The sequence below is a fragment of the Podarcis tiliguerta genome, assembly GCF_965153285.1.
Source record: "Podarcis tiliguerta genome assembly, chromosome: 9".
NCBI classification, from domain to species: domain Eukaryota; kingdom Metazoa; phylum Chordata; class Lepidosauria; order Squamata; family Lacertidae; genus Podarcis; species Podarcis tiliguerta.
In genome coordinates this window covers 35,281,736-35,303,904 of record NC_139542.1, presented here as the reverse complement: position 1 = coordinate 35,303,904, position 22,169 = coordinate 35,281,736, and the positions used below count along the sequence as shown (strand labels likewise).

The window sequence follows — 22,169 nt, the reverse complement described above, 5'->3', positions numbered from 1 at the left end:
GCAGAGATCCATGAAGTGCTTTGTGTGCCTCAGCAATGCAGAGAGTGTTTGTTTTTTAAGTTGCAGATGAGTATCTTTGAAAAGTAAAATTGTGTCTATAAGCTTAACCATTAATGCCAGGATGTGAAAGGAGGAGGAAGAGGAAGCAGCTATGTAAACTGAAAACTAGAACTCTAGCTTAAGGAAAATGGCAGGACTGGGAAGTGGGGTCCTTTGTGGCAGTCAGCAGGACTGGCCTACCCATGAGGCAAGGTGAAGTGAACGGCAGCAGGGTCCACAGGGACAATGGATTCTAATGTAGAACTTTATTCCCTCTACTTGTTCCGGATGTAGATCTTCATCCTTGGCCCGGGGCGTAGTGCATTTTGTGGTTTGCCTTAGGGGCCAAAATATCTCTGCAGGAGGTCTTCAGTTGCAGCACACTTATTGATTAGTAATATATTTTTCAGTTCAAAGATATATAGGGCATCTGCAACTATTACTATCCTCATGTTGCGCAGAATAAAAAGAGAGAGAGAAATTAAGTCATTCTTTTCAGGTGTTGCTGTGTGTTTTGTTTCACCATTTCACGTGCTGATATGATAAACCCTTCTGTGGAATATAGATTGCAATAAATTATAATTGTGGGGGGTTTTTTAGTTTCTAAATTTCCAAGGCACATTAATTTCTCGATGCTTGGGAATGTTTTATGTTTCTGTACCAATATTCACTTTAATGTTGACGTTCCAAGAAATATGATAAAAGGATAAAAGCTAGTCAAGTTGTACTAAGAACAATGTATTAATAGTTGAGCTTTTACTAGTTAGTTAGTTAGTTAGTTAGTTAGTTAGTTAGTTATTTGCTCTGGTCTGAAGAATCTCATGGCTTAGCCCAGCCTTTGCCAACCTGGCACCCTCCAATTCCCATCAGCCCCAGCCAGCGTACACCGGGAGCCCAGGATGACACAGACTGACTTAGCCTATTCTTCAGCTACGTTTTGAAACTTATTTGTGAAGATAAACATGCATCTTAGAACTGTAAATAGTTATAAATTCATTTTTAAGATGCTCCTTGACATGTCAGCCAAGATTCTTGCCTTTCTGCTAAGAAAGGGCAATTTTTATGTCTCTTTTGGAAGTTGTCTCCATTCTGCTCAAGCCGCAGTCCATGAGCAATGAAAGGTCACCCCTGCTCTTCTGTTCAGAACTTCTTACAAGCTATTTTTCCACAGTATTTGTTCCACTACATTGTACAAAGTCTCATGATTTTCAATACATCATTTTAACTCCCTCAAGTTATCCAACAGAGCCTAATTGAGACAGAAAGTTAATGATACAGAAGTACAAAACAGTCTGGTGGCTGTGAACTCTCTCATTGGTATAGACTGCATGTATGGAATCATGATTATGAAGGGTATTTTTTGTCTTACATAACACACTGAAACAAGAAAGACTTTCACAGTCTTACCATTTCATCCACAAAGGTAAAACACTACAACAGTCCTCCCAGAAAAAAGATCCTGGGTTGTATCCAGGCATTAGGGTAAAATTATTTATCCTAATTGAATGGTGTGTCCTAAGAAACCGATTGGGGCATGCTTCTAATAAACATGTATAGGATTGTACTATACGACAGTTGGACTTAGCTCCCTTCAATTTAAATGGCACTTAAGCCAAGGCTAATTTTTCACATGGATTTCAGCTGATTTAGTTTGGATCCAGCCACTTCATATAGGAGATGATAACAAGGAATCATTTAAGCAGAGGCTTGACAGCCATATGTCAGGAGTGCTCTGATGGTGTTTCCTGCTTGGCAGGGGGTTGGACTCGATGGCCCTTGTGGTCTCTTCCAACTCTATGATTCTATGATTCTAACTGAGGCTTTTCAAGCTTTTTTACATGCATAGTACAGGTATGTCTAGGAGTGAGTTGTTTGAAGCAATACAAAGGAATGTACAACACTGGCTATCAAAAATTAAGGTAAGGGGTAAAGCGACCCCGACTATTAGGTCCAGTCGTGACCGACTCTGGGGTTGCGGCACTCATCTCGCTTTATTGGCCGAGGGAGCTGGCGTACAGCTTCCGGGTCATGTGGCCAGCATGACTAAGCCGCTTCTGGAGAACCAGAGCAGTGCACGGAAAAACCGTTTACCTTCCCACCGGACCGGTACCTATTTATCTACTTGCACTTTGACGTGCTTTCGAACTGCTAGGTGGGCAGGAGCAGGGACCGAGCAATGGGGGCTCACCCCGTCATAGGGATTCGAACCACCGACCTTCTGATCGGCAAACCCTAGGCTCTGTGGTTTAACCCACAGCACCACCCGTGTCCCTTATCAAAAATTAAAAGCTGCTTATTATTAGAAAGCAAACTCTATTATCAGTGAGTAAATGTTTATTTTTACACAGCTCTTCAGCCAAAAAAGGTCCCCAGAGTGCCTTGCAGATCAGTAAGAACAGGACAGTGTTTTTCCTCAAGCCTACAATTTAAAAAAGATAACACCAAAAAGGAAAGGGGGTTGGGAGGGAGAAGGAAATAAGCAAACTCGGGTTGCAGTTCTTTCTTACAAGTGGCTGACTGGAGAAAACAGTTTGAGAAGAGGAGGTACAAAAAGTCACAAGTGCCAGTGAAGTGGCTTAGTATCTCCCCATCCCCACCCCCGGTTGATGGAGAGAGGGCCCTGGCTTCTTCGCAGAACTGGTGGTGTCTGTAATACTTTCATCTTCCCTTTCTTGTAGCCTGAATTGCCCTGTTATTGGATGAATCTGAGTAAAACTCTTGCTTTTCTTTTGTTCCCTTTACAGTGTTGTGAAGCTGCTGAGTTAGTAATCCTGGAGCGGTGCTGTGTTGTGGAATTCAGGAATAAAGCAGATGTTTCAGTAGTGCTCAGTAAGTGTGATGCATAATAATTTCTCTCTCTTCTTTTGGGGTATTTCCAGGCCATTAATATTTTTCTTTAAATATGTTACACAATATGTATGTATGCATGTACGTATGTAATATAATTTATGTCCTGCTTGGTTGTAGAAAAAACCCTCAAAGAGCCCTGCTGCTCAGCAAAAGGAACAGCTAAAAAAGGAAACTGATTTCCTAGATCCATTTAAATCAGGATTTTAGCCTGGTTTGGGCACAGAAACTGCTTTAATCACCCTGTATGATTACCTCTGATGGGAGAGAGACATGGGAAATGTGTCCTTGTTAATTTTCCTTGGCTTTTTAGCAGCTTTCAATACCATTGACCATGATATCCTCCTGGAGGGGCTGTCTGAGTTGGGGCAGGGTGGTCGCACTACTTTGTGGTGATTCTGGTCCTATTTGGGCCCCATGGAGCCTTCAGTGTTGGGTTCCTCAGGACACGATTTTAGCCCCTACACTGTTTAACATCTACATGTAACCACTGAGTGGGGTTATCCAGAGTTTTGGAGTACATTGTCAGCAATATGTTGAAGACATATTTACATCTTCAGTGGATGTGCTGAACTGTTGTCTTGCCTCTGTAATAATGGACTTGGTGAGAGCCAACAAACTGAAGCTCACTCCACCTAAGACTGAGGCTCTGTTAGTGGGAGGTTCCCTAGACTGGATGAATGGGACGTTGCCTGCAATTGATGTGGTTACACTCACTCTGAAATAGTGGGTACATAGCTTGGGGTAACTCCTGTATCCTTTGCTGTCAGTTGGCCTTAGTGGTGCGGAGTGCCTTCCACCAGCTTGGACTGGTGGCCCAGCTGTGCCCTATCTGGACAAAGATAGCCCATCTTCTGTTGTCTATGCTCTGGTCACCTCTAGGTTTGATTACTTCAATGCGTTATACATAGGGCTACCTCTTAAGACGGTTTGGAAACTTCAGCTGGTGCAGAATTCAGCAGCCAGGTTGTTCACCGGGTTAAGATGGTTTGAGCATATTCCACTCATCCTAGCTCAACTGCACTGGCTGCCAATTATTTTCCAGGCCCAATTTAAAGTGCTAGTTCTGACCTATGAAGCATTAAATGGCTCAGGACCACAATATCTTAAGGACCATCTCTGCCCATATAAACCGACCCAGACTCTGCAACCATCATCTAAGTCCTTGTGTGCCTCCTCCATGAGAGGGTGGCAATACAAGAACGGACCTTTTCTGCAGTGGTTCCCTCTTTGTGGAATGGCAGCAAGTTTCATTTGCCACTTTCATTATACATCTTGAGGGGCCAGGTGAAAACGCTCCTCTTCAACTAGGCCTTGGGCTGATTAACAGTATGTTCTTTTAAATGTGTTTGTGGGAGGAGGGTTATTGGTTTGCTTTGTTCTTGTTCTTGTTTTTATTATGTACTTTGTGGTTTTCTTCCATATTTTATGCTGTGGACTGCCCTGAGATGTTCGGATGAAGTGCAGTATACAAATTTAATGAATTATAATAATAATAAAAAAGGGATTGCAGTGACTCTGATTCACTGTTCCAGCAGTATAGGCCACGTCCAATCTAGTTTATTAAATATAATTGTAGAAGCAAAAATAATGCGTAACAGAATACAGAGATGAACATGTTTAATGAAGAAGCTACTCTAAACATATTATAAGCAGATCAACCTGTCATCAGAGGACTTGCGTATATAAAGGCAGTTCTGTCTCCAACCAAGAAGAGACAGCAGATTCTCTTGAAATATAAGAGGCTTAAAAACAGCACTTCATTTGCTTTATAGTGCTGTGGTACATTAAACATAATTGTAAATCATTACCATTTTGCTCTCATTTTATTAATATAAATATAAATATAAATAACTTTTAAAAATATTGGGAATCCAAGTGGACGGTGTTTTCATCTTTCCTGAACACACAAATATGCCTGTGTGTTGAATTTCTTGAAGACAGTGATCCATACTCAAAACACTCATCTCCCTCTGTTCCATTGCCCTTGTAATAAATAAGAGATGTAGAGCTGGATCTCTGAGGATCTTAGTGTCTGGGGTGGCTAGTGAAAGCAAACATTCTCTGACATAATTTTTAGAAATATGTGATGTGATTATATTACTTTCCTATCCCAAAGATACTTTGTATATATAATGGTGATGACGATTTTAATCTGAAATATCTATATAAAAGTTGCAATGACAAAAGTGGAATATGGATGCTATTGTTTAAAAAACCAGGATAACAAAAGATAACAAAAATAATTAAATCTTTATCGGTGACTGAAAGTTTGACTTTCAAGTGATTGCTAGCGTTGCGTAAGCAAGAGATGATTTCATCACTACTAATCTTAACATGAATTCAGGATTTAGTTAGCTTTGTGAATCAAGAGCTTCTGATGTTTGTAGTTCACTTATCTTGCAGATACAATTTATGTATCAAAGTTCAGTTCTCCTTTTGTTAGAATGTATGGTTGTGATAGTGCCTTATTTTTCAGAGGTTCATTATTATATTCTCAAGCATTTTCCAGTACTGTGATAAAGCTTCTCCTCCTCCCGGAGGGGAGGGGTTGTGAGCAGGAGATGATTCCTGCGTCATGCAGGGGGTGTTCCACCCCCTGCTTCAACTCCATGGCTGGCGCGCCACGCCCCTCCCCAGTTGGGCACCCAATAGGGAAGCTCGGTGGGGGCGTGGCTTGCTGCTCAAATGTGGTCGCGCCAGCCATCCCCGCCATTGCACACACATTTTCTTCGAGTCACCCTCCACTCCCTTTTAGAGTTTAGCTTCCCCCTGTTTGACCAGGGGGCCTGGTAGGAGTTTTTTCCAATTGGCTAAATTGGCCCGGCCTCTTGGTTTTTTCCGCCTACCTCATAGCAATCTTCACAGCTTTCGTGGTATTTGGCGGTTAGGCATTGGAATGTGTTGTTGGTGTTTCAGGGGGCAAGGTGTGGCCATCGCCTTCCCCGACAATTTTGGGAATTCCGCTAAAGGAATCCGGCGGTCGTGGATCCTGTCCAATGCCCGTGTGGCGGGGGGCCATGGCATGACCCTTGGTGACATCAGGAGAGAGCCTATGGTTGTTTTAGTATCAACAGGCTCCCCTTACTGGTGGTTAACCCCTCCTCAGACTCACCCCTCTCCGAGTGGGTGGAGTCTAATGTTCCGTGGTCCAATGCCTAAGCCAATACCTTCTCACATGCTGTAATCAATAAAGTTATGGCCTTTTCCTTGCCCATTAACCTTATATACTGTGTCCACGTGTCTTTATTCCCCAAGCGGAGATCGGGTCCTCGAATCACAATTCAGAATTACTACTTTACCAAAGTTCCCCAAAAAGTTTTAGCTATTTGGAAAGGCAACATTTGCCATTTAAAAAAAAATTATTTAAAAAATTCTGAGAAAAGTACAGTGACCCCTGTAAAATACGATTGGAAACTAATACATGGCAAGGAAAAGGCTTAGTTACCATGACTATATGTACCAGATTATTCTTGTTGACTTAGCTGACCATGGCAGCCTTTTGATGTGACAGTAAACTGTGGTTTGCTAATACATTCAAATCCTCCCTGGCCAACTAACTGACATTTGTTTGTGCCCAACAAACAACAATCAGAAATCATGGCTTGAAGCTGGCTTATGAATCTCAACTTGAATTAAACATGGCTTGCTCTTCATATCCAAACCTGCTAACCTGGGTTAATCCTAGATGGTTTTGGTGCTCTACCTCAGATCTGCGGACACTCACATAGCTGAGCAAGTCTTGCTTCCACTCTTCTGGACCTGCCACCACCCCTCATTTTGCCTGGCAAGAGGCTTCCTATTCCATTCACCTGCTCAAAGAGAAGTCCTCCCTCTGCAGCCTGTCCACTTAGCTCTGTAAGTCTTGCAAGTAGAAAAACATCTAAGGGGATCACAAGCCATTTTACCAAATTCTCTCTAAAAATGCATGTCGAAAGCACAACTTTGCTCTTAGCAACCTATCCCAATTTTTTTAAAAAACAAAAAAAACCTTGAAAGCAAGCATACAATAGTGACCTCTGTTCCTCCACATTGGTCATGGAAGAGTAATGCAGTGGTACCTCGGGTTACATACGCTTCAGGTTACAGACTCCGCTAACCCAGAAATAGTACCTCGGGTTAAGAACTTTGCTTCAGGATGAGAACAGAAATCATGCTCTGGCGGCATGGCTGCAGCAGGAGGCCCCATTAGCTAAAGTGGTGCTTCCAGTTAAGAACAGTTTCAGGTTAAGAATGGACCTCTGGAACGAATTAGGTACTTCGCCTAAGGTACCACTGTACTTGTGACTTCTCAGCTGATCCTAGAGTGGTCCCCAGAGAACTGCCTTCACGGAGCCAGATAGTTGAAATATGATTGCTCCTTCAGGGTAGTGATGGCAGAACCCAGGTGCAAAGATTGTAAACTGTCCATGGCAAGCAATGGTTTTAGAGAGGGCAAAAATAAAAAATAAAATAAAATAATCACATATACTTTTTCATGTTTCGTTGGAGAGAGCACGAAGTTTTTGGGAAAGTCAAAGCACACAGAGGTCAGTTTCTGTACACATCTGCATTAACAACATCTTGGTTATACTATCAGGACTCCACTCTTGCAGACTTCCCCTGTTGCTGCTTTGGATACCCAGGGCTCTCAGTAGCTGGTATATATGAGAAAAAGAGACAAATATTGGATCAGGGAAGAGAGAAGCATTTTTGTTGACCTATGAATCAGATGCAAAAGGGACTCCAAAGTGTACCACAATGAGGTGGTAATTAAGTGGCTATTTAAAAGAAAAGAAAATGTCAAATGGAGCTCAATCATTCAGCTCACCAGCTGAAGCCATTCTTTTTATAAAAGTTATCCTTTTTATTTATTTATTTTTTAAAAAAGGAAGCAGTCAGTGCTCTCAAACCCCATGCTGTTCTAGGATAAACTAGGTACCATCCTTCTTGATAGTTTTCACCACCAAGCGTACTATGGGCATGAGCACTGGTGTTTCAGAAAAGAAGCAGCAACAGCAGCCAAGGCAGAAAGCTCCTGCAGTTAAGCAGACCATTTCTGGAATATCCGGGCAGTTGGCTTCACTATCAAGAGCGTAGACAGCTACTGGAGCTAAGTCAGCCTTCCCAGGAGTTGCCTTGTCTCCTCATTGGCCAGTAAAGCGAGATGAGCACCGCAACCCCAGAGTTGTCCGCGACTGGACTTAACGGTCAGGGGTCCCTTTACCTTTACTGTCTCCTTTAGGATAAATTTGTGCTAGTTGTGACTGGGATCTTCCCGCTCCACTCATCGTCATGACCTTTTTATGGCCCAGTAGGGAACATGACAACACAAATGGGCCGAAATCACATTATTATTATTATTAAAAATATTTCTAGTCTACTCTTTATCGCCAACTGAACCCAAAGTGGGAACAATGGAAACAAAGCACAGTATGAACACAAATAATAGAAGTGCAAAAATATGCACAAAAATAGGAGAATAGCAACTTTTCACTGACTTTGTGTGGGCATGTCTATTATAGTAATTGATTTAATCTCCCGAGCACAGTTTGTGCAGGGACATCACTGCAGAAGTCCTGTGGAACATGCAGAGGTTGGATAGCTTGTGTCCTCCTTTTGGGGAGATAATTGAACTCTGCATTGTTTAAGTGCATTTGCCTTGTTGAGGAAACAGCCTGATGAATAGGTGCTGATGTAGGAGAAGTTGACTCTTAAGTAAGGATATAGGCATGACAGCATGACATTAGTAATCCACTCATATTGGTTATACAAGATGCAGATCAGGTAGATCCTCACTTTCTTGATCTTTGGAGCAATCATGTGACTAAGTATTTGCTTGCTATTTGTAATTATTTCTCTCAGTATTCCCTCCCCATATTAATTTAAATATATTTTTCTGCTTCTAGTATAATCATTTTTAAACAAGCGCTTTCTCATAATTTATGATGAATGTGCCTTGGGTTTTGCTTTCTTTTCCCTGCATGGTCAGTGTGCCTTGACTCTAACATGAAGGAAGTGATTCTATGTGTGATTGAACGGATGATCTCCTTATACAGGCCTACTAATTATTATGTTTTTAATTAGCCAACTATCTTCTTTAAACCTGGCAGTCCATGAAGCCCCATTTTGCGGGTGATGTTTTGTAACAAATGACAGTTGAACATCTGAACTAATTTGTGTACAGTGCCTTCTCCATTGGCTTGTTGTTGGCAGTGAAAACAGTCCTGGCAAACACTCTTATTAGCTATGTGGTATAAGCAGAAATAAACTCCCTGCTGTGTGCCTATAATAGAAGGTATTGTGGACTTTTATGAAATAAAACAACACTCGGACCATAAAGTCTTATATTCCGATTTCAGTTTTACCAAACTAGATTTGGAACCCAAATATTTTCTTCATGTAGGCAATGGGATGATTCATTTAGCATGCACCCAACATGGAAGAATACAGTAAAGTCAATTTGCTTCCATATGTTGCAACTTAATGTAAAAGGGGGGGGGGGGGAATCAATGTTCTCTTGCTGTAGACATTAGTTCCAGTTATCAGAATAATGTAAGTGGAGTTAGAGCTCATCAGAAGCAGTATGTACATGCAAGTAAGTACAGTCGTACCTTGGTTCTCGAAGAGAATGCATTCTAGGAGTCCGTTCGACTCCTGGAACAGTTCGAAAACCAAGGCGCAGCTTCCAATTGGCTGCAGGAGTGTCCTGCAGCCAACCAGAAGCCATGGAAGCCGCACCAGACATTCAGCTTACAAAAATTGTTCGAAAACCGGAACACTCACTTCCGATTTTTTATCATTCAGGAGCCAAAACGTACAAGTTCCAATGTGTTCAGCAAACAAGGTACGACTGTACAGCAAACATTTACTTGAAGGAAGCTTCCATTCTTTAGAGTCGTTGAAGAACATGGAACCTAATAATGATCAGCTGCTTATCCCCAGGGGTTGCTATTTGCATTTTTTAAAAATGTGCACATTAAATGCAAAGGGATATTTCACATCATGGCTACTCTGGCCCTTAAAAGAAGCTTGTCAGGAGTGGGTAATGTATGTGCAGTATATATTTCATGCAGAATAAGCAAGTTCACTCTCTTAATACCTGCATGAAAATTTCACAGTATAACTTATTTTTAAAAGAGGTTTCAATTCAGCTAAATTTTGGCAGGCATCCAGAGGCTCCCTTGTTCAAATGGAAGCCTATTCTACATGTGGACCCCCCCCCATCCCCCTGCAATTTGTGTCATTTCCCTTTCTGTTGCAGCCCACTGCACCACACTGCTCCTGCATCACCCTGCTTACAAAACAATCAGTAGAACAACAATATTATAAAATTGCAGACTGTTATAATAAATAACAAACAACATTTAGTTGTTGTTGTTGTTTAGTTGTTTAGTCGTGTCCGACTCTTCATGACACCATGGACCAGAGCACGCCAGGCACTCCTGTCTTCCACTGCCTCCTGCAGTTTGGTCAAACTCATGCTGGTAGCTTCGAGAACACTCCAACCATCTCGTCCTCTGTCATCCCCTTCTCCTTCTCCTTGTGTCCTCCATCTTTCCCAACATCAAGGTCTTTTCCAGGGAGTCTTCTCTTCTCATGAGGTGGCCAAAGTATTGGAGCCTCAGCTTCAGGATCTGTCCTTCCAGTGAGCACTCAGGGCTGATTTCCTTAAGAATAGGTACGTTTGAGCTTCTTGCAGTCCATGGGACTCTCAAGAGTCTCCTCCAGCACCATAATTCAAAAGCATCAAGTCTTTGGCAATCAGCCTTCTTTATGGTCCAGCTCTCACTTCCATACATCACTACTGGGAAAACCATAGCTTTTACTATACGGACCTTTGTTGGCAAGGTGTTGTCTCTACTTTTTAAGATGCTGTCTAGGTTTGTCATTGCTTTTCTCCCAAGAAGCAGGCGTCTTTTGATTTTGTGACTGCTGTCACCATCTGCAGTGATCATGGAGCCCAAGAAAGTAAAATCTCTTACTGCCTCCATTTCCTCCCCCTCTATTTGCCAGGAGGTGATGGGACCAGTGGCCATGATCTTCGTTTTTTTGATGTTGAGCTTCAGACCATATTTTGCGCTCTCCTCTTTCACCCTCAATAAAAGGTTCTTTAATTCCTCCTCACTTTCTGCCATCAAGGTTGTGTCATCTGCATATCTGAGGTTGTTGATATTTCTTCCGGCAATCTTAATTCCGGCTTTGGATTCATCCAGCCCAGCCTTTCGCATGATGAATTCTGCATATAAGTTAAATAAGGAGGGAGACAAAATACAGCCTTGCCGTACTCCTTTCCCAATTTTGAGCCAATCAGTTGTTCCATATCAAGTTCTAACTGTAGCTTCTTGTCCCACATAGAGATTTCTCAGGAGACAGATGAGGTGATCAGGCACTCCCATTTCTTTAAGAACTTGCCATAGTTTGCTGTGGTCAACACAGTCAAAGGCTTTTGCATAGTCAATGAAGCAAAAGTAGATGTCTTTCTGGAACTCTCTAGCTTTCTCCATAATCCAGCGCATGTTTGCAATTTGGTCTCTAGTTCCTCTGCCTCTTCGAAATCCAGCTTCCACTTCTGGGAGTTCTCGGTCCACATACTGCTTGAGCCTTCCTTGCAGAATTTTAAGCATAAAATCCCCTTCATGGATCACTGCCTTGCCATGACGAAGGGGCTTGAATAACAAACAACATTTAGCAACATTAAAATAACAGCAGTAAATGAAAGCATGAGTAAACGTAGGGTCATAAACTCAACCCCAAGTGGTGGTATCATTTTTATTATTCTGCTCAGTAACATCTTCCTTTGAGCTGCTTACGGACATAAAATGATGAAATACGGTTAAAATAGCAATATCATATAATGGCAATATCAAGCTTTATTGGACATTTGAAGGATACAAATACAAAGACAAAAATGTGTATGGTTTTAAAGAATATTGTCAGTCACTGGGAATGTAGGCAGTTATATGGTTGGAAATGAAAGCATGTATTGAAACACCATTACCCAGATGTCAGGAGTCAGTAGCAGGTTTTGCCTTTTTTTAACAGTGTCTGTTATTGCAGCCTGTTTATTTCACCCTATGGAACTCAAAGTAAGCCATGTGACATCAAGATGACATGCTTTGAAGTCCCAACAATTGTTGGGACTTCAAAGTGTCAAGAGTGTACTTTAAGGCATTGGCAGCTGCATCTCCACTGCATATATGATGCTGGGTGTGCAGCAGCTGTGTGGTTTGGGGAAAATGAGCTGGTAGGACCTTACGCTGGGCCTAATTAAGTTTGTGGGCTAGATGGTCTCAATCCCTGGCTTAAAGGAATGGAGCACAGCAAGGTGGATGGTTGGGTTTTTGTTCCCTATCCACCCCACAATACTCCTTTTCATATAAAGCTGGGATAGGGATCTTAGGGCCCTCCATATTTTGTTGGACTTCGGCTCCCATCATCCCTGACCATTGGTCATGCATGCTGAGGCTGATGAGAGCTGGATTCCAACATCATCTGAAGGGCCATAGGTTCCACATCCCTGATAAGCTTCATTCATTCATTCACATTTTATTTGTGAATTGGAGTGATTCGTGGATCAAAACCACACATGCCTCATCACATCTAGTTGGACCCTGCAAGTACAGTGGAATGTTGGAAGAATGGGATACAATATTGGGAACCGACCTTTATTTAGCTAGCTTTCAGTGTTCAGCTTTAAAACCCAACAGCTACCAGTTTTATTCCTTCAGATATATAGCTAAATCAGTTGGTGTCTTCTGTTAAAGTAGCATTGATTTGCTCCCCTCCCCTTAGTCCGTGCCTGATCATTTGTACCGCACTAAATGTCATGCTGAATTTGCAACTAAATGAAACTGTCTCCATGGCAGAATCTTAAATGCCTAGAGACTGTTTCCTTTGTGAATTCCAATCAAATGAATGATCCTAGTTGCTACTTGAATTTCCTTGTGAACCCAAGAGAAAACTAGACTTCTATCAGGCTCTGCAGCAGCTACTTATGGGTAGCTATGAGGCCAGAAGCCTTTCCATATAACCTGTTGGTTGATTGTTCTAAATTGTTGCCAGGTATTGATGAACAGTAATCTGACAAGAGTGAATGGGCAGCTGAGTGTAAAGGGCAGTTCTAATAAAAAGAATAATGAACACTTTTTGCTTTAATGAATCCTACCAGTCCATTTGACAGAATTCTGCCTGTTGACCCTGCTAAATCAAATTCATACTTAAGCTGGTTTCCCTGAAAGCTACCGGCTAAGCTGCCAGATAGCCATCAGATAGGGATTCTAAATTTCAGCTTAATGATACTGCCACCTAGTTTTGGGACACATTAATTGCTTTAGGATCCAGCTGTGCAGCGAGGACTTTGTGTTGTGCTGAATGTGAAGAGCAGCAGCTTGATTTCATTTGCTTCTGTGACACAAGAGGAGAAGCTGTATGATATTCTGTGTCACTGCAAGCATCAGTCTTGCCCCGATCTTCAAAAACACATCTGTTAATGTCTGTCTTAATGAAAGTGTGTCAATGTTTTCTGAGTGCAGAGTTTCAGAGTGGAGAACCAGATCTTTACCTTGAAGCTGCATCAAGGTCTGACTGTGAATCTTGGGCTGTGGCTCTCGGAGAGGCAAGTTCTGAAGGTCTGCGCAATAAAATCGAGCAGCTCCAGAGACTGATCATGGAAATCAAGGAAGAAAGAGCAGCAGATGAAGTACATCAGTTCATTCCATCAGCACAGGCAGACAATCTTGCAGAGTCTAAGCTTACAAGTAAGCATGTTGTTCATTGGACCTTAATCCTGTTAATACTTCTTTTTGGTGGAAATCCTCTCTTCTGTGAATGGCCAGTTTTAGGCAGATTGGAAATCTTTGTTGCCAAGTGTTATTGCACTCCAGTGCTCATAATCACTAACCATTTGGCGGTGTTGCCTCGGGCTGATGGGATTCGAGTGAAACATTATCTGGATGAGCACAGGTTACCCCTCTCTTTTGTTGTAGACAGGCATGTTAATATAATACTGATAATGTATTTTGCTTCTGGCTTGCATAACTTGCTTCCTATGGAAGGCAGATATATAGCTGTCAGTTAATCTATTCTTTGTAGTGGGGTTTTTTTTTAAGATACTGCGTACAAATGTTGTTTTGCATGTATTTCTACAGGACATTTAATGTTCAAAGTATGATACTGTATTTACCCTTATAACAAGTAATAAGAGACAGATCATTAGTTTAACACTTTCATTATAGAAATGGGAACCAGGACTGAGAGACAGGCTTGTTTAAGGTTTCCTAACTCCAAGCGATAGTACTCTGCCTGTCAGAATTTTGATCATGCTTCTGAATCATAAGGCAGCATCATATAAATTCGTCAAAGAAGAAAGGAGCTGAATGAATTGGCATCACTGGCTAAATATGGGCAGCTAAGGCTAAAGCAACTCCCATGTGTTCAGCAGGGCTTGTATTTAAGACATAATCCCTCCATACCACATAAGAAGCCTCTTTTGCAATTATAGGGAGTTTCAAAAACCCTGTGGTGGTGAGTTAGGTTCTGTTATTCCAATGAAAATTGTGGGGAACCCCAATAAACATGCCATGGATTGTGATCCATGGTAGTGTCACTATGCATGGAGGAAAAAACCTAAACACATTGCACAGTTTCCAAAAAATAGACCAGAGACAATTGTACTTCCTCCAGCAGAACTTTAGTGCTACTGAATGCAAATGAGCATAATGGTCACAAATCCAATAACATTCAGGATTGGCACAGTCCATAAGAAATCCATTTGCAGCAGACTTAACTTTAAACTAACAAGAACTTATAATAAGACTAAACCTTAACACTACAGAACAGAAACACCACACCAGAACAAAGAGATAGAAAGCGAAAGTTAGTGAAACCCAGGCTCCTCCTGGCATGACTATTATAGTCACCATGACCTTGACAGAAAAGATAACAGAGCCAGTATAAACCAGCTGTACTCAGCTTCCCAGAAGGAATAACCCAAACATCAGAAACATTTTTTTTCACACAGACAAGCTTCAAGAACCCTCTTGAAGGATCTCTATACATCAGATCAATACTTTCTCTACTAAAAAATGCAAACTGACAGGTAGTCTCAGTTCTAAATTTGCTTGCATAGAGGTAAGTTCTGCTGAAATGAATGGGAGTTAATTCCAAGTACATAAGTTTAGGCAATGAGTAAGTCTGATTAAATTAAATGGGGTTTACTTCTTGTAGACATATTGATATCATTGCACTGATAGTCTTATGGAAATATTATGATGTTTACTGAGTTTCCACTGAGTTTAGTCATGTGACCCTTCTAAATACATGTCCAGCCATTCTGGTGAAGTAATAATTTGTTGAAAAAAACAGCAGTGAGCTTTGCATTCTGAGAAATTTTGATGTAAATGACATAGCCAATTTTCTGGTGCACAGGTTAACAATTACTTCGTCAGGATAGCTTTCCCACTATGAATGTGATTCATTAGAACACAAAAAAATGTTGTTTATTGATCAAATGCAGTGGGGTCTAAAAAAAGTAGATGTGGTGAAACATTGTGTCTTGATTTGCATCTCACTGTAGCTACCGTTGGTACAATGCTAAGTATACTTCGTCATATAAAATTCCAGTGTATGAATTATTACCGTATATATTTTAACTAGATGCTCTTTTACCAACAGATCTTCAGAGGACTGTCAGTGAACCAAAACTTGAATTCAGTCTTGGTAAGACACAACTTTAAATGTTGCATAAAACTAAAGTTGATTGGTCACATCCAGCCAAGTCATACTCAGAGTTGATCCACAGAAACAATGGGCATGACTACCTTAACATCCATTGTGTCTACTCTGAGTAGAACTTAGTTGGATACAATTATATAATATATAAAGAGCATGACTTTCCACTTTAGAAAGCCCTGAAAAGAAGAGAGGCATATAACAGCCATTTTATCAAGTGGCCTTGTAAATGAATCTCTGAAACCTTGAACGGAAGCAGTTTGGTTTGTTTAATCTACTGATGATCTGGCTCAGACCTTTTTATTATTAAACACTGCAAACTTGGGGCTGGAACACTTATGCATTCTAACCTTTATAATATATGCAGGTCTATAAAAGATAGGATTTTTAATGTTGAACTAATTAATATGTTCATGTAAAAATTATTTATAGGAAGGGTTTTAATTTCAAGGTACAGCAGCTTCTTGAGTGTTACCTTTTGAAACAGAATGTCTCTTTGGCAAAGTGTATCTTATTAATTGGTACATGCCATTCTTTTTGTTAAAGTACATGTTGCATAGCTAAAATGTTCAATCAGTCAAGCATACTAATTAACTGAACATGTCTTCATAGCATTAGATAAGCACTTTTTTCCTGTAAAAAGTGAAGCTTCCCTTGCTTTGTTGAATTGAATTCCAGTGCTTTCAGAAACATTGAGTCATTTCTTCAAAACCTACAAGCTTTGTCATTACTGTAGTTTCTTTCGGTATTAGGTTATACAGTTATAACAGATACTTCAATACGATGAAATGTGAATTTAATGGCAGGGATTAAGACCAGAATTAAGATGAATAATAATGTTAGCTTTGTTTAGATAGAAGGAACGTGTGGATTACTTGTGCCCAGATTTATTCTGCAACCTACTAATTGCTTAGTGATTGGCTGGCTATTACATTTTCATAACTTTGGCAGCAATCCAAACCACAATAAGTGTACTCAGAATTAAGTCCAATTGAACGCAGTGGGCCTCACTCCTAGGTTAGTAGGGTTGGGCTTGCAGCTTTACTTCCATAATTATTTTAGTAGCTGGGTAGTCAATGTCTTTTACTGTAAAGGCCAGAAGTCATCTTACTTCATCATGATGTATACTGCATTTCAGGTAATACAATTTCTTAGCCTTATCCTAAGCCTTAGCCTTATCTTTGATAGATTGCTTTCTTTCCCACTTTTTAATCCAGAAGTGGGGATGCAGCATGCGTAAAATAATAAAATATATCATTAAAATTGCATTAAGTCTGTTTCTACACTATATGATACATAGCAATATTTTTGGGTAGCGTATTTTCCCTTCCAAAAGCCCAATTATCGTAATAGTACCTCAAAGGTCACCTAGCCCAAGCCCAGCCGATACAGAAATCCACTCTTACAGTATCCCTTATAGATGGCTATCCAACTTCTTCTTAAAAGCCTCGAATGGTGGAGAGTACACAGTCATCTGAGGGAATGATTTCTTCTTGTAATTTGAACCCATCAGTTCCAGATCTATCCTTTTGTCTGGACCAACAGAAGGAAAGGATCGTTTCTATCCTATGCTTTTCATACCAGCATTTATTTTTAGATTTTGCTTTTCTGCAGAATGATTCTAACCTGAGCTCATTAGAGAAGCCCAGCCCATTACAGAAGCTCAGATTTTAAAGAGGCAAGGATATATGGATACTGACCTATGGTGTTTTTCTTCTAAAGCCAGTAGGCGAAAGAAGGTTTTTCAGTCATAAGTTTTACTTGTTTGTTTTGGACTAAAAAGCATATTTTGAGTGAACTATTTTGAGTAACCACTGTTCAGTGAAAAGTTAGTGGATATCTGAGCTTGAAAAGCTATTTAACAGCTGGAAGGGACACAGTTTTATCACTGATGTTCCGGAGTGATGCAGCAGATAATGGGATTGGATTTTGACAAACATTTCAGGCTAAAGGAGATGAAGTGAAGATATAATAACAAAGAGAAAGGGACTCAGTGTTTCGAGAGTGGGGGCTTGGAAAGGTTATGGTTTCAGTTATTTATTATGCATTAAGTTGTTTAATTAAGTTGATGGGACGCGGGTGGCGCTGTGGGTAAAAGCCTCAGCGCCTAGGGCTTGCCGATCGAAAGGTCAGCGGTTCGAATCCCCGCGGCGGGGTGCACTGCCGTTGTTCAGTCCCAGCGCCTGCCAACCTAGCAGTTCGAAAGCACCCTCGGGTGCAAGTAGATAAATAGGGACCGCTTACTAGCGGGAAGGTAAACGGCGTTTCTGTGTGCGGCTCTGGCTCGCCAGAGCAGCGATGTCACGCTGGCCACGTGACCCGGAAGTGTCTCCGGACAGCGCTGGTCCCCGGCCTCTTGAGTGAGATGGGCGCACAACCCTAGAGTCTGTCAAGACTGGCCCGTACGGGCAGGGGTACCTTTTTAAGTTGTTTAAGCACAGGGTTGGGTTGTTGTTGTTTTTTAAGCATTTTGATTTGTTCTATGTGGTGTATTACTTATTTTACATATTATTCAACAGCTGGCCTAAATTTGTCTTTGGCTAAGCTTTACAACATTTATATTCAGTTGGACAAATGTATCACTCCACTAACTTGCACTATTAATGCAAATTTTGTTTATTTTGGTGGTTTGTGTTCTAATGGGGTTCTGTTCCTCAGATTACACCCATTATTTTGCAAAGATTCCCTTGACTTCATCAGAGAGTGAAATTTTTTTCATGATTGCTGGGGGGCAGGGTTGTTGGTGTTACTTCTTAAAATAATTTTTAAGTACCTAAAATTTACTTTGTGCTGTACATAGTCGCTGCCTGCAGCCTTACACTCTAAAAGATGTAGGGACATAGGTGGCACTATAGTCTAAGCCACTAAGCCTCTTGGGCTTGCTGAACAGAAGGTTGGCAGTTCGAATCGATGCGATGGGGTGAGCTCTCGTTGCTGTGTCCCAGCTTCTGCCAACCTAACAGTTCAAAAGCATAACAGTGCAAGTAGATAAATAGGTACTGCTGTGGTGTTTCCGTGCGCTCTAGCACTCATCATGATGTCCCATTGCGCCACATGATTCAGAAATCTGTCTGTGGACAAACACCGGCTCTCTTGGCCTGAATTGAGATGAGCGCCGCACCCTATAGTCGCCTTTGACTGGACCTAACTGTCCAAGGGTCCTTTAGCTTTTACTCTAAAAGGTGTGGCTCATATGGAAAAAGGGAAGGGAAGAGAAGGGAAGGGAAGAGGAAATGAGCAAACTCAGGTTGCAAAGCAGTTCTGGGACAGAAGCAGTTCCAGAGGGAAGGAGTCAAAAGCACCTGATCTCTCAATGAAGCCAATGGTGAGGGCTTTGGTAGGTTGGCCATCAGTTACATCCTTTTGGCATGTTTCTTTCATTTTAGAAATCTAAGCAATATAGCTCACAGGTTGATTGTCTAAGCCAAATTCTGAAGGTTTTTACCCTGAGACCATAGAGTCTGTATTCAAGAGTCTTAGCTACATTTCTTAACAGTTATAAATAAATAAATAAATTTTATTTGTATCCTGCTCTCCCCAGCCAAAGCCAGGCTCAGAGCAGCTAACATCATATAAATAATACAATATGCATAATACAATATACAATATGCAAATAAAATAACATTCAACATTCATTAAAACAATATAGAATAATATTCAATATCAGCATTTCAAAATTAAACAGAAATCCACTCAACAGTTACAATAAGTAATTTCTAAACTCCAATCAATAAAACAACAGCAAACCACAGTGCACAACATAATACATGGTATGTTATGGTATGTTTAAGGGATTTTATGGGTTTTATGAGTAAAACTCTCACAAAAGTCTCTCCATGTACTCCTTCCCTATCATAGTGCATTACCCTTGGCCTGACAGTGGGTATTGGCTATGGGCACAATAGGAACACTTTCTATTTCTCTCTTGCTGCCCTATAAGGTTGGAAATACCGTATTTTTCGCCCCATAGGACGCACTCTTTCCCCTCCAAAAATGAAGGGGAAATGTGTGTGCGTCCTATGGGGCGAATGCAGGCTTTCACTGAAGCCTGGAGAGCGAGAGGCATCGGTGCGCACCGACCCCTCTTGCTCTCCAGGCTTCAGGAAGCTATCCGCAAGCCTTGCAAGCCCTGTGGGAGTTCCCACGGGCTCACAAGGCTTGCGGGCAGCAGCCTGCCGTCCGAAGCACGGGGAGCCCTCCGGAGGACTCCCCGTGCTTCGGGCGAGTGTCCGCAAGCCTTGCACGCCCGACGGGAGGTCCCGCCGAGCGCGCGAGGCTTGGGGCGGCAGCCTGCTGCCCAAAGCACGGGGAGCCCTCTGGAGGACTCCCCGTGCTTTGGGCGAGTGTCCGCAAGCCTTGCGCACCCGATGGGAGGTCCCGCCGAGCGCGCAAGGCTTGGGGCGGCAGCCTGCCGCCCAAAGCACGGGGAGCCCTCCGGAGGACTCCCCGTGCTTCGGGCGAGTGTCCCCAAGCCTCGCGCGCCCGACGGGAGGTCTCGGCGAGAACGCGAGGCTTGGGGCGGCAGCCTGCTGCCCAAAGTACGGGGAGCCCTCTGGAGGACTCCCCGTGCTTTGGGCGAGTGTCCGCAAGCCTTGCGCACCCGACGGGAGGTCCCGCCGAGCGCGCGAGGCTTGGGGCGGCAGCCTGCCGCCCAAAGCACGGGGAGCCCTCTGGAGGACTCCCCGTGCTTTGGGCGAGTGTCCGCAAGCCTTGCGCACCCGACAGGAGGTCCCGCTGAGCGCGCGAGGCTTGGGGCGGCAGCCTGCCGTCCGAAGCACGGGGAGCCCTCCGGAGGGCTCCCCTTGCTTCTGGCGGGTGTCCGCAAGGCTTGGGGCGGCAGCCGCAGCTGGGGGGGGAATAATTTTTTTTTATTCATTTCCCCCCCAAAAAAACGAGGTGCGTCCTATGGGCCGGTGCGCCGTATAGGACAAAAAATACAGTACCTCCCAGAATCCAACTGGGAAAATTCAGAACCAGCAAGACCAGACTGTCCTGAAGGACTGGAAGAAATTCATGATATATTTGAAAGAAATTTGTAATCAATTGACATTGCTTGTAAGGTTACAAGAAGTTTTGTAAGGAGAACTATATGAATTACTGTGAAGGAGGACTAAGAAGGAGTTTGTTTAGGATGTGGATTTTATAGAATAACTATAATAATAAAATGCAAAATTAAAAAGGAAGTTAGAAAACCATCAGTCGAGGTTGATGGAAGTCCTAGACTGTGATAGCCAAAGGTCTGTTGTGTTGTTTAAAATGGGATGTTATGTTTGGAAAACGTGTAAAAAAACAAATATATACACACACACACACACACACACACAGTGGTACCTCAGGTTACAGACGCTTCAGGTTACTGACTCCGCTAACCCAGAAATAGTACCTCGGGTTAAGAACTTTGCTTCAGGATAAGAACAGAAATTGTGCTCTGGCAGCGCGGCAGCAGCGGGAGGCCCCATTAGCTAAAGTGGTGCTTCAGGTTAAGAACAGTTTCAGGTTAAGAACGGACCTCCGGAACGAATTAAGTACTTAACCAGAGGTACCACTGTGTGTGTGTGTGTGTGTGTGTGTGTGTGTGAATATCTCCCAGAATCCTTATGTGTGTTGCTAGCACTCCTTAAAATCCCTTTGTTTTCACATGAAGGAGCACATCTGAGTTGAAATTTGGGGTGCTAGGAATGTTTCCCATGGAAGAATTCCCAGCTCCCTGACAACTACCTGCAACAACCCACTGCAACTTGGACTGAGCTAGCCAGGAAAGAGAGCAATAATTTATCGCTTGAGAGAGTTCCATCTCCCATAGGTAACTCAACATACTGCTGTGCTGTGTATGAAGTTTACTAAACCACAAAGATGAAGTGGGAAGAAAACCACTCCCTCTTTTCCTTCCTGTGGTAGAGGCTGGTGACCCTTCTGCACAAAAGCAAAAGTGTTTTCAGCTTATACACAAGGCAGTCAGAATCCAAGCCAAGGTGGAGAACCTCTGTCTTTCCCAGGTATTGTTCAACTCCCATCAGCCCAGCCAGCATGTTTGATGGTCAGGGTTGTCGTCATGAGCTATAATTCAACACCTGGCAGTCTACAGGTTCCCTACCCTGGCCATATAAGTGGCTGTTGATTGAGCAGTGCCTTAAGTGTATTTGAGAAAGTAAGCTTACTGACAATAACTTGCCTAGAAGTATATTTAATATTATTTATTACATTGGGATAAAACTGACTTGTGAGCCAACATAGAAATAAAACATTTTAAGCATGGTCAGTATTTTGCTATGAGCAAATAAGTGTTGCTTGACCTTTAAACAAACTGAAGCAGAATATGACATTCTACACAGGTTGCTGGGATCAGAAACCTTTTTTTGAGTGTGACATTCAGCATTCACATAGGCCATTGATTTGTGGAAGATGATTAGTGGCTTGGCAGTTTTTATTGGCCTTGGGATGAGTTTTTTATCTGACATTCTAGGCCAATTAATGAGATGGCAGCTTTGGGCTATCTTTATTACCTTACAGCCTGTGAGCAAATTATTGGAGCTTCAAAGAAATGAAAATGTTAAAATATTAGTGATTTAAAT

The 22,169-nt window shown here is 42.1% G+C and overlaps 1 protein-coding gene across 7 annotated transcripts in view; it reads left to right on the top strand.

Moving 5' to 3' along the window:
• The window catches only part of INPP4B (inositol polyphosphate-4-phosphatase type II B), a gene marked incomplete at its 5' end in the record, with an annotated part of 264,537 nt that overhangs the window by 115,902 nt on the left and 126,466 nt on the right, over window positions 1–22,169 (top strand). For all 7 annotated transcript variants that reach the window (XM_083457114.1, XM_083457109.1, XM_083457110.1 and 4 more), the window contains 3 exons: window positions 2,784–2,868; window positions 13,401–13,625; window positions 15,541–15,585. In XM_083457114.1, the coding sequence (XP_083313240.1) occupies window positions 2,784–2,868; window positions 13,401–13,625; window positions 15,541–15,585 (355 nt within the window). The remainder of the gene's footprint in view (window positions 1–2,783; window positions 2,869–13,400; window positions 13,626–15,540; window positions 15,586–22,169) is intronic.